At 51.0% G+C, this 12,010-nt stretch overlaps 1 protein-coding gene across 1 annotated transcript in view; it reads left to right on the top strand.

Annotated features, from left to right (window-relative positions):
• The window catches only part of SSBP3 (single stranded DNA binding protein 3), a 152,269-nt gene extending 140,533 nt beyond the window's left edge, over positions 1-11,736 (top strand). The window contains exons 9-17 of the mRNA XM_012722124.1: positions 248-312; positions 993-1,041; positions 1,631-1,666; positions 2,124-2,178; positions 3,468-3,538; positions 9,937-10,015; positions 10,257-10,285; positions 10,367-10,468; positions 11,220-11,736. Of these exons, the coding sequence (XP_012577578.1) occupies positions 248-312; positions 993-1,041; positions 1,631-1,666; positions 2,124-2,178; positions 3,468-3,538; positions 9,937-10,015; positions 10,257-10,285; positions 10,367-10,468; positions 11,220-11,249 (516 nt within the window). The 3' untranslated portion in view covers positions 11,250-11,736. The remainder of the gene's footprint in view (positions 1-247; positions 313-992; positions 1,042-1,630; positions 1,667-2,123; positions 2,179-3,467; positions 3,539-9,936; positions 10,016-10,256; positions 10,286-10,366; positions 10,469-11,219) is intronic.
• Positions 11,737-12,010: the final 274 nt, after the last annotated feature.

Genomic DNA, 12,010 nt, shown 5'->3' with positions numbered 1-12,010 from the left:
TGCTTTTGAGAACCATCTAGAACCCCTAAAGATGTGTTTAAAGTTGTGACTGTCCCTCTGTGCTGGCTTGTCATTGTGGTCCTGTCACTTGGTCCTGTCACACCTTTTTTAACAGATTGTTTTTTTCTCATCAGATCCTTTCCACGGACTAACCCTCTCACTTATGTTCTGTCTGTCTGTCTTTCCCCCCTCCTCCTCTCTCCGGCTCCCCTCCTTCTCATAGACTGACCCTTGGTTATCGTTGCAGAATTACGGCAGCGGCATGAGACCACCACCCAACTCCCTCGGCCCCGCCATGCCCGGGATTAACATGTAAGGCAAACGTGGCCCAGCCGCGGCCCAGAGCCTGTGGCTCCCCTTGCCCTCCCATGGTGCCCCCGAGACCTTGTGGTCTCAGTAATTCCCAGAGGCTCCCTGGACCTCAGTCTCTTTGCCACGAAGGCAGGGATGTTGCTGCTCAGGATGAGTGTGCACCCCTGACGTGCTCCTGCGAGCCTGGCACCGCTCTGAGCTTGCTTCGTGGATCAGCTCACCTGATCTTTATAATAACGCTAAATTGACTGCTATTATCCCCTATTTATAGATGAGGTAACTGACGCAGAGAGGTGAAATTAACTTGTCCAGGCTCACACAGCCTAAGGGGCAGGGTCAAGATTGAACCCCTGGAAAATTGACCCATCCTAATGCCTCAGGGGCTCTTAACCCCTTGGCAGTAATAAGAGCCCTGCGGGAATATGTGGGTTTCCTTCCTAGGGAAAATGCAGGTGCAGAGGACGTTACCTATTGCACTCGTGGGTGTCACTTAGAGGCAGTGAGAGCTGCCTGCCTGTCCATGAGACTTTCCCACCCAGAACCAGGTGCTCTCTAACGCCCTAGCGCCTGGCGAAGGCTTCCTGTTCCTGAGGGCGGCCCTCTGGCTCTGCCCCTGCTGGCACCAACCCTAGGAGTTTATAGCACCCTTTTCACTGTCCCCATCTCTCTCCCTCTCACAGGGGCCCGGGAGCTGGCAGACCCTGGCCCAATCCTAACAGTGCTAACTCAGTGAGTACACAGTCCAGCGGGTAGCGTTTGCAGGAGGGTCTCCAGGGCAGGCCCCGGTTGAAGGTGTCCCAGGGAGGAGGGATGCAGTGCAGCAGGATTCCATGTGATCCTCCGAGGAGAAGCTGGGGTAAACAGAGCACCTGCCCACTGCTCTGCAGGAACTCTGAGGAATGAGCCGGGAGCCTGGCTCTGAGCACACCATGTGCGTGGAAGCTCCTGCCTCACGCCTCTTCCCCAGCAGGACTGGCTTCCCGGCCTCAGAGGAGCTGGGGCAGGGACTCACCACGGGGAAAGCTGGATGAGCGGGGGGACGGGGGGCTCTCACTCACCTTCCTTTTCGAGCTGGACCTGCCCCACAGCTCCCAGCCATGCTGTGCGTAATAGGAGCCCTGGTGCTCACGGTCAGTTCAGTGTAGGAACTGGGCTTGGCCCATGCTCCCTGCCTCCCGGGAAGCTAAGCAGGTGATGCAGTGGGCCCCACAGCCTCCCCCATACAGAGTGGGCTGTGTCCCCCAGTGGATCTGGACGCCATAGGGGGCTGCCTGTCGGAGGAAGTGACTGATAGCTGGCTCCCACATCTTGTTTCTAGATTCCATACTCCTCCTCATCGCCGGGTACCTATGTGGTAAGTGCGTGTATGTAGGGTGGAGGCGGGCTGGGGGCAGCGTTAGCACCCTGAATCTCTAACGCATGAGTCTATGAGGGTCCTCGTCACTCTGAACGTAGGTTCCCAGCTGGGCTAGAATTTCCTGTCAGTCTTCAGGTTTTGCTGTCAGTGTTCATAAGCCTCTGGTGACTTACAAGTCCCCAAACGGAACTGGAAGCTGGCTTTCCTGAGTGGGGGGCCTGAGCAGTGGGCTGATTGGTGTCCACCACAGGTCTCCAGTTCACCGATTGACATGTATGTGAACATAAACATGTTCTTGGTTTAAAAAAGAAATGGAAGTCCAGTTTCCAAGGCTTAAACACTTGGGGGTTTAGCAGGAGCTAAGCCTGGTGCTAACATGGCAGGGGCTTGGGGACCCCTCCCCACATGTGTCATCTCCTTTGCTTCCTGATGTCAGTTTTTATTTCATCTTCAGGGACCTCCTGGTGGTGGTGGCCCCCCTGGAACACCCATCATGCCTAGTCCTGCAGGTGAGAGGGTTTGGGAAGAGGATGTTCGTGGGGAGGAACAGAGAGTCCTGAAGGGTCATGGTGCAGAGCCAAAGCTTAACAGACAGATCCCCTGTGAAGCAGCACATCCCAGCCAGCCATTTTAGCAGCAGAGATTTAGGGGGGACAGGAGGCCCTTCCTGCCACCAACCAGCCCTGTGGCCCTATTCCCACTCCTCATTTCTGCTAAAAGACGTGGCAAAACCGGGAGATCCAGAAACCAGGGAGCTTAACTCTCATCCCACCGTCTTTATTGCGCCTTTTCTAGATGACTTAAAAGGGGCCTGGGTTCTGGCATCCCGGGGCCAGGACTCTGCAGCATGGTACCTCGTAAGTGCCCAGATCTCTCTGACTTCTCCCCTTTTCTTTAATCAAATGAAGGGTGTGTGGGCACACATGGGGGCCTGTGCCTGCACACACACAGCATCACAATTGTGTTTCCAGCTAAAAATAGCAAAAGCCAGCTAGAGGGAATTCAACATACAATCCTTACCCACCCCAAATAAAAAGTGAGAGATAGTTGGATTTCTGCCCAAGATAGAGGGTGCTGCCTGCCCCTGACAGAAACATATTAGCTGATTTCCTAAGGAGACTTTCCTGGCTAATTGGGGAGTCAGAGTTGTCCCTCTCTCCCGCCCCCCTCAGCTCCCCATGGCAGGGAAGCTGCTCAGCTGCAGGGGTGGAGCTGACGGCGACCGTGATATTCCGGCTCCCGCACCGGCTCCCTCTTTCTGCTGCTGCATTTTTATGAGCTGCATGACCTACATTCAGACTGGGTCACATTAAACCACTCCATATGTTAATGCGCCTCCAGCCCCATCCCTGCCTCTCCCTCCTGCCCCATCAGCGTGCAGAGTGGCTCCCGGGTAATTTGTGGTGTTTCTTTTGCCTCAGTTTGATTAAAACTGCTGGGCAGGGGCACAGGTGGGAATTGGGCGGGCCATGCTTTGTCCCGGGCAGTGTCTGGGGACTAGGTTTGGTTTGGGGTGGGGAGAGGCAAACTCAGCCTTTGGTCCCCCTTTGCCATGTCCACAGTGCTGTCCAGACACCCTGAAATTCTTTGTTTCAGGGTTGAGTGGTTTTCACAGTTGAATTTTCTGTGATTAAAAACTTTGTGAATCTTCATTAAATACAAATTAGCCAGAAAATGGTGGTACTTAGAGGAAATTTTAGGTGATAAAATACAAAAGAATGAGTTCAAGTGCCACGAGTTTGTTTTAATTAAGAAATGAATTAATCACCCCGACTTACGGGTTTCCACTGTTCTACAGATTCAACAAATTCCAGTGACAACATCTACACAATGATTAATCCGGTGCCGCCTGGAGGCAGCCGGTCCAACGTAAGTCTGCTTTCTAATAATTTACATATCAGATACCATAACAAATCATAATTAACTTCATCAGCTGAGGGGAAAGCAAGTTTAATTGATTTCAGCCATTTGTTACCAAAGATGAATAAAATAAACCATCAGAAAAGTGATTAACTCTTGGGCAACTCCATTCCCATTTCTGAGCTGCCGGGGGTGGGAAAGAAGTGGGTAGAGAGATTTTCACCCTCTGGGCAGAGCGGGGTGCTGGAGAGGGAAAGCGCAGGTGGCAGGTGGGTCTGGGCCCCGCTGGCGTGCCCTAGGCAGCCCCGCACACTGCACGGTTTCCCTGGCATGGGAGCCCACAGCAGTAGCCCCTGGTTGGACCTGTCTACCCTTGCCGCCAGGGCTGCTAGGAGCTGATGACCCCCACGCCTCTCAGCCCCGTTGCCGCTCAGAGTTGTGGCCTCAGCGAGGTTGCAACAAATGCCACATTCCCTCACCCACTCCCTTGTGTCCGAGCCTCTGGGCTGGGCCAACTCAGCCTCTTTAAAGCCGGCCTGAGCGCCCCGTGGACGGCTGTCTGGCTCACCTCCACACAGCCCTTCCAGGTGGGGACAGGAATCCACCCTGCAGAGCTCAGGGTCTGGAGGGAGGCTGCTGCGTGATGAATCACTCATTTGTGGACTTGTAGATCCAGATGGTAAACTCTGGCCTGCTTGTAGTGGGGGGTACGGAGGAGGGTTGGTCTTTTGGGATGCTCTCTCTGGTCCTGTTGGCTCAGTTCCTGGGGTGATACCTGAATCACCTTCTGTGCTTAAACCCTGTTTGTGGGTGAACGGTAGACACTGATGCGTTGAATGCGCCCTGCAGTCTATGAGGAGTAGAGGGGCCTTACTCAGGGTGTATGGAGCCCACATGCCCATGCCACAGCCTCTGCTCGATCACCTGTCTTACTCCCCTTCCTGGGCATCTGGGACCTCCCACCGCCCCACTGGGCTTCAGCACCAAAAGCTCTATATCTCCGGAGAGCATTTCCTAGAACACAAAAAGTCCTGGTTCTTGGCTACGGATGCAGTACTTGGGGCAGAAAGTATAAAATGGCCCAAAAGGCAGGTCCTGAGAGCACTAACTGTCAGAAGACAGCATAGATTACCCACCACACACACACCGTCAACATTGCCAACGCCAACATGACCCAGAAATCACCAGAAAAAAAGAAAACTGAGCAGTGGCGAGTGAGCAAAGTGGGGCGTGGGAGAGGGGGCACGGATGTAAGCCTTTGGAGTCACTCGGGTTTTTCTCATCCTCCACGAGACACCAGTCTTGCCATCGAGAGTCATGGCCGCTGTGTCAGCCCAGAGGCGCCTCCCATGGGCCCAGTCACCCTGTCCCTCCTGCCATCACTCTGTGAACCAAGGAGGTTCCTGAGTCGAGGGTGACAGTGATGACCTGTGGGACAGGCCCCGGTCCTGTCCGCTGTGGGAGTCTACCAGGTTTTACCAGCACTTGAGGGGCTTCCCACAAGTCGTGATGATGCAGTCATGTCCCCTGGCTCCTGGGTATGTCCCCCCTAAAAAATGGAGCCTCCCTTGATTTCTGGGAAGATATTTTTTTCTCCCACCATGTAATTGTTTTTCATGTCCAGAGTTTACTAGACAGGGGCCAGAGCTTCCTCCCAGACTCAAGTTTGTGATTCTTAATCAGCACATGAGGCCCATAAGGATACTTTGTCTATTCTAATTCGGTTTCTGAGAAGACTTCACTCGTCCTCAGTGGCCCTCTGATCCCATGGAATTAGGTTCTTCGCCTTCTCTGTCTCTTTCTGGTGTTCCTCAGTCCTGGTCTTTAAGAAGTTCAGAAAGTCCCACAACTAATGACATCTTTTCCTCAACCTCCATCTGGAAGTTTCTGGGGAAGTTGTCACACAGAAAACATAAAATTCAAGATTGCTTTTCTCTTGTTCAAATGCAAACTAGACTCTGCTTGTTTGTCTGCATATTTGGCAGACAGTACACAGTTAATTTTGGCAAATATCACCTCATCTGTAAACTTACCTGCTTAATAAATATCCCCATACTTTGCTCCAGTATAAAACTATCATTTATTACTTGTGTTCCCAGACTTCCATAGTGGAGGCTTGAGGTCACTTGTCAATTTCCTCATCTACAGAAGCACTGAGAGTTTTTAACTTTCTAGAAAAGGCGAAAGCCTCTTGACGTGCCCACGAGACGGCCGTCACTGTTGCTGCCATAGAGAAGATGTTAAAGTGGCAGCCTGCTGGGGCGTCCTTCAATATTTGAAAATCCATGGAATTAGGTAGTGGGGGGAATGGAATTCCAGTAAAATAGAAATGAGTAAGACTGCTTAAGATCTCAAAATTTATCATCAGTAAGGGCAGCTAAGTTTTCACTATTAAAACTGTAACTTACTTGGAATCCAACTTGGATGTCACAAGTTTAAATCCCCTCTGTTTTTAAAACCGCTTTCCCTGGGGAAGAGAAGTCTAATTGATAATGGCATCAGCATGCTTGGGAATGGTCAGAAATGATGGACAGCTCAGGCGGGGACAGCCCACCTGATGAGTTACAGTTGCAAAGGGCCTGACCGACAGGTAGCGTGACCATCCTGGCCATGCACGTCTTTGGAGAGTTGGAAGCAAATTTCTACAGGTCCAGTGGCCCCTCGAGGAAGTGTACGCCCAAGTTCCCCACATGGGCCATCCTGTGGGAGGGCAGACTGCTGAGAGCAGGGCAGACTGTGAACACCGGGGCTTTCGCAGAGCAGAGCATAAAGTCAAAGTGAATTTTATGTTTGACTTGTTCAGTTTACCACAGCACAGCGAAAAGAAGGCCGCCCTAAGAACTGCAGGTGATTGGGGAACAGGGTAGCGGGAAAAGCAGCTTCTTTTGCTTTGTTGCATCCCTGAAGGCAGACGGGTCCCTGGTATCTGTTTGGAGCCACCTGAGAAAATTCAGCCAGGGCTTTTACTCTGGTTCCTCTGCTCAAACGAGCACGGTCCAAGCCAGAAACCAGCCTCAGCCTGTGTTGTCCATCTGTAGACATAGAGGCTTTGTCAGATTGAACCAAATGGTGTTACTTGAGTGGGTTATATTATCTTGTTTGAAAAAGGGGCCAGGGGAGCAGAGCACAAACATCCTATTATAAATTATGGAATAGAAGGAACGTCATTTAAAAAATTAAATATAGGTAATATCTATTTAATGACTCATATTTAGGTTTCTTTTTTTAAAATCTCACGCATATTTAAAGACTACACAGCAATTTAAATATTCAATAGTTTAAAAAAAGTTAAGGGCCCTCCCTGGTGGCACAAGGGGTTAAAGCACAGCACTATGAAGCTATCCTCAGCCCCTGCAGCAGTGAGCTCGATCCCCAGGCAAGGAGGTGACCCACATGGGCAGCAGACCCCTCCTGACCCGCTCGCTGCTCCCCTTAGCAGTGCACTTTGTCTATCGGCCTGTTTTGCTCCCCACTATCTCTGGTGAAGCCTCTCACTGCCCTTGCACCTCTGGCCTATAGTCCAGTTCTGGATATAAATAAATAAATCTTTTTAAAAAAAAAAAAGGTAAAAGGAGGATAGTAACATTGTAAAAATATATTTTTCTCGTATATTTATTAAACTGGCCCTCCTAATTACCTTATTAAGTAGTTCAGCTGTTATTTTAACTAATAACATTTCAGTAACTAGAAGTAATACAAAGTAGTACAGAGACAAGTGGCTCTCGACTTGCAACTGAATGAAATTGCACTGCTTGCTTATATCAGTTGCAAAAATTAACTCAAAGTAGACCTTGGACTTTTTAAGTGTCAGAGTTTTTATAAACTATGACAACACTAAAAAGAAAATGGGACTAAATCTTCGTGACCTGGGTTAAGCAAAGTCTTCTTAGATATAACACTAAAAGCCTAAGTGACAAAAGAAAAAAGTAGCTAGGTTTGGACTTCAACAAACTTTAACACTGTGTTTCATTTCAATGAAAATAAAAACCCATGGAGAAAATATTTATAAATACATATTTCTGAAGAAAGACTCGGCTCCAAAATAAATAACTCTTAGACCTTCATAAAAAAGAAAACTAATTTCAAAATGGGCCAGGGAGCTGAAGAGTCATTTCTTCACCAAGATGTACAGATAGGCAAGAAGCACAGAAAAGAATGGCCACGGTGTTAGTGGTCAGGGAAATGCAAGTCAAAACTGCAAGGAGCGACTCGTGCCCACATGGGTGGCTGCAGTCTAGAAGATGAATGATGACCAGTTTCTGCAACCAAAGGAAGATTCTGGTGCCCTGGGAACTGCTGGGGTTGGGGTGGAGTCTGCTTCGGCAGACAGTCTGGCCGTTCTCGGAAGGTTAAGCAGAGTGACCCCTGTGATCCTGCAGTTCGGTGCAACAGCAAAAAGCATGTGCACATAGTAACTGTATGTGAGTGTTCATACAGCCCTAACGTAGGAACAGCCTGTCGGTCTGCTGGAGAGTGGGTACATAAAACGTGGTATATCCATGCAAGGGAATATTACTTGGCCATAAGAAGAAATGAAGTACTGGTTCACGATAAAACAAATGAACCTTGAAAACCTGTTAAGTGAAAGAAGCCAGCCTGGAAAGGCCACGTGTCATGTGCTGGAGGGTTGTGTTAAATGCACAGAATAGGCAAACCCATAGCTATAAAAAAATAAGTTAATGGTTGCCTGGGGGTGGGGTTTGTGGGAGTATGGGGGATGTGTAACTTGAAATACCTGTTACTATATTTCTGTTCAAGTAATGACTTGAGTGAGTGTTTATTATGTTACCATGCCTGGGTTTTTTCAGTCTGGGGTGTCCTGGGCGGACTTCCTAAAAGTCGGTCACTTCATTTCTCTTGGGTTAGTGAGTGTGAAGTATTTGCCAGTTTGTATTGTAAAATGTACCTCAAAGCCTGTGAGCAAATCTGGAGGCCACTGGGGTGGGGAGGCAGGGCTGCTGTACCCGTGAGGAGGGGGCGGGTGCCCTAACTGCCCATTGCTCACACTGGGCTCTGCCCTGGCCACTCCATATTGGCCCTGCCAGGAGGCCGCCTGCTCTGCCAAGGCCTGCTGGGAGTGACTCCATGCTATCTCTCTGACTGACTACTACTATTTTGCTGCTTTGTCTCCTCTCCCAAGCAGCCTATTCTGATTTCTCCATCCTGCATTCCCAGTGCCTCTTCTGAACAGTATAGCCATGCTTTTGGCCTAAAGCTTTTTCTCTGGGGTGCCTCCTTCCTCTTGAGCTAAGATCCAAATGCTACTCAGCTCTGGTCCTTAGCACCCAGCACAGGCCAGATGCCAGTCTCCAGTCTGCCCTCTCCATCACTGTCCACCCCAGCATCTAGTCTGCATCACAGGGCCATGACTCTGCAGACTGGACTCGCCATCCCTTTGTGGTCACGTGCTGTGACCTCTGGCCTTCAGTCGTTTCCACTGAGTTGATGTTGATAGTGTAGACAGGACTGAGGATGGGAGTGGAGCAGATTCTGACTTTGACCTCTGACCTACCTGCCCCATCAGCTCTGCAGGGGCTTGTCATCAGTGACTACTCTCCATACAGTCCAAGAGACAACCCTTCCTGTCCCAGGGGCCCCAGCCCCACTTCCCCTCCTTTACTCAGCAAACCCACCTCTTCTCAGCCCAGGGAAATGCTGTCATTTCTGAGGAAACACTGGAAGGTTATGTGCCCACTCCAGGGCCAGACTGCCGAGTTTCCTGTCCCCTCCATCTCCTGACCTTGGGCAACATACTGCCCGCTCCGCTTTAGTCTCCTCCTGTGTTCCTGTTTACGGTCCCTGGCCTGGCCTGGCTGCCTGTGTGTGCTCTACCTGCCCAGGGGTGCAGATCCCATGACCGGTGTAAGGGGTTTGATTTGAGGGCATGCCCTAGTGGCGCAGTCGGGTTAAAGTGCAGTGCTATGAAGCTAACCTAAGCAGGCCAGGGAGGTGACCCACCTGGCGCAGCAGACCTGTCTACCCGCTGCTCCCCTCAGCAGTGTGCTTTGTCACTCTGCCTGTTCTGCTTCCCACTCTGTCTCTAGTGAATCCTCTCACCGCCCCTGCACTCTGGCCTGCATCCCAGTTACTATATATGCATAAATAAGTAACATCTTTTTTTAAAAAGGCTTGATTTGAGAGCTATCCCTGCCTGCATGATGCTGTGTGATATGGGCCAGCCCCCTTCCTCTCTGGATTGTTTCCTCACTGAGTGCAGGAACGAGCCCCTCAGCTCTGTACAATTTCAAGGTTCAAGGGAGGTGCCAGCTTCTGGTGTCCAGTACCGGGGTGTACGCGAGGGAGGAACCCCTCCAGAACAGGAGCTCTGGCACCTCTTCGTAGCCCAGTGTGGGAGCCTCGAGGGGTTGTGGAGGGCCTCGACCTCACTCCCTGTGCTTCTCCCTCAGTTCCCAATGGGTCCCGGCTCGGACGGTCCGATGGGAGGCATGGGTGGCATGGAGCCACACCACATGAATGGATCGCTAGGTAAGCCAGCACCCATCCCTGGTTGAGGTGGCCCCTGCTGACCCTGTCCAGGAAGCTTTCAGCTCAGCAAGGCCTGGTCCACAGCCCTGGCCTGAGCTGGGCGCGCACGGTGAACCTTAGAGAAAGATACCAGGGCAGAAAATTCTCTGTGCAGAAATGACGTGAAATGTGCATGGAAGGGCTTGGAGTCTGTCTACTGAAGAGCAAGCAAGCAACTGATTTGGCTTCTTTTTCCTTCCAGGGTCAGGTGACATAGATGGACTTCCAAAAGTGAGTGTCTGACAGTGCGTTTCTCCCCATCTGTGGGCGGGTTCCTGGGGGCCGAGGATTCACTCTCTCCTCTCTCTGCAGAATTCTCCTAACAACATAAGTGGCATTAGCAATCCTCCTGGCACCCCTCGAGACGACGGCGAGCTAGGAGGGAACTTCCTCCACTCTTTCCAGAATGACAATGTAAGACACCCACCCCGCACTAATGTCACCTGGGCCCTCGTCCCCCGGGGTGAGAGCCACGCCTGCCCTTCAAGTTTTGGGCCTTATTTTTCTACCTTAAGTGCAGTCCTCACCTTCCCACTGTAGGACCCTCACCACTGTCCCCTCCCCTGGTACTGGAGTCCAACCACCACCGGCAGGTCCTGTCCAAGTTTTCTGCCTGCCGCACAGGTCTCGGTGCTAATAAATCTGATGTGTCTGGAAAAGCTCTTGAGCTGGGACACAGGAAGTTGGGCTCCGGCCCACAGATTCACTGACCCCGGGGGGAGGGGAGCAGTGAGGAGGTCCATTTTCCTCTGTCATGAGGAGGAAGGTTCTTACAAGCAGTGACTTCCAGGGGTCTCGGTGCCCTGAGGTTGGCCGCCACCTACTCCATCCTGGGCTTCTCCTTAACAGCCTTGTTTTGATGAAACAGCATCATTGTTAAGTAGCTTTTGAGAACCTCAGACTTGCTCTCTCCCCACGGGGACTGTGACAGTGCCGGGGCTCATCGGGGGCCCCAGCACCCTAACAGGCAGGCCCTGCTAATGCTTCAACGGACAAGAGGGGGGGCAGCCCAGGGAGGGGGAGGTTGGAAGAAAGAAGGGGAGTGTGGGAGATGTCAGCTCCCTGCAGAGGCTGGCTGGGGAGGTGGATGTGATTTCTCACTCACTCCCAGCCCTGCCAGGCCGCAGCCCTCACAGCCCCCCTCCTCTCTCCTTCTCCCCTCCAGTATTCCCCAAGCATGACGATGAGTGTGTGACCCCTCCTCTTCTCCAAGACGCTGAGAGAGCCGGCATTGCAGGCGGGAAGATGCCAGAAATTATGCAAGAAGAAGTGAGGTGTCATTACCCAGGAGCTGGGGGGAGGGGCATCTCCCCGCTCCTCCACCCCACCTCCCCTCTCCACTCCCCCCCATCTTTCCCAATTTTAGTTTCATGCAATAAAAAGGCCGAACTTTTTATTTCATAAAACATGAAGGACAAAAACTCAAAATAAAAATATATTTCAAATCACCGACCAGAAAAATCCCACCCCTTGCCCTTCCCCAAAAGGACCTTTTACGTACATGACACTTTTTTTGTTGTTTTTTTGTTTTGGGGGTTTTACCGTTGGGATTTTTTTATTTGTTTTCAGGGGGGTTTTTTTGGGGAAAAATTTTTAAAAATGGAAGCTTCTAGCAAGCCCACCCCACCCGACCCAATCAACCTCTTTGCTTTCTTTAAAAAAAAAAAAAAAAGGAAAAAGGACAAAAATCAACCAAGGCCTGCTACCTGTGCGCCTTCTACCAGGAAGCCAGTTCTAGGTGTGAGGCCTCACGCTGTCTTTGTAGCCATCTAAAAATAATAATAATAAACTGGGCAGTTTACAATCGGTGGTTTCTTTGAAAAGGCCTTTTTTGGAAAGAAAAAAGGAAGGCGCCCTGTTCCACGCGGGACTGTCGGTTGGTGTGGATGGGCATGGGAAGGGCGGGAGCCTCTCGTTTTGCTTGGTTTCTCCCGCCGAGGTGGCCTGAGCAGCTGC

The sequence above is a fragment of the Condylura cristata genome, unplaced genomic scaffold (assembly GCF_000260355.1).
Source record: "Condylura cristata isolate star-nosed mole 26May11 unplaced genomic scaffold, ConCri1.0 scaffold00008, whole genome shotgun sequence".
NCBI lineage: Eukaryota > Metazoa > Chordata > Mammalia > Eulipotyphla > Talpidae > Condylura > Condylura cristata.
Note: the sequence above shows the minus strand (reverse complement) of the source record. Positions and strands in the feature narration are given on the sequence as shown.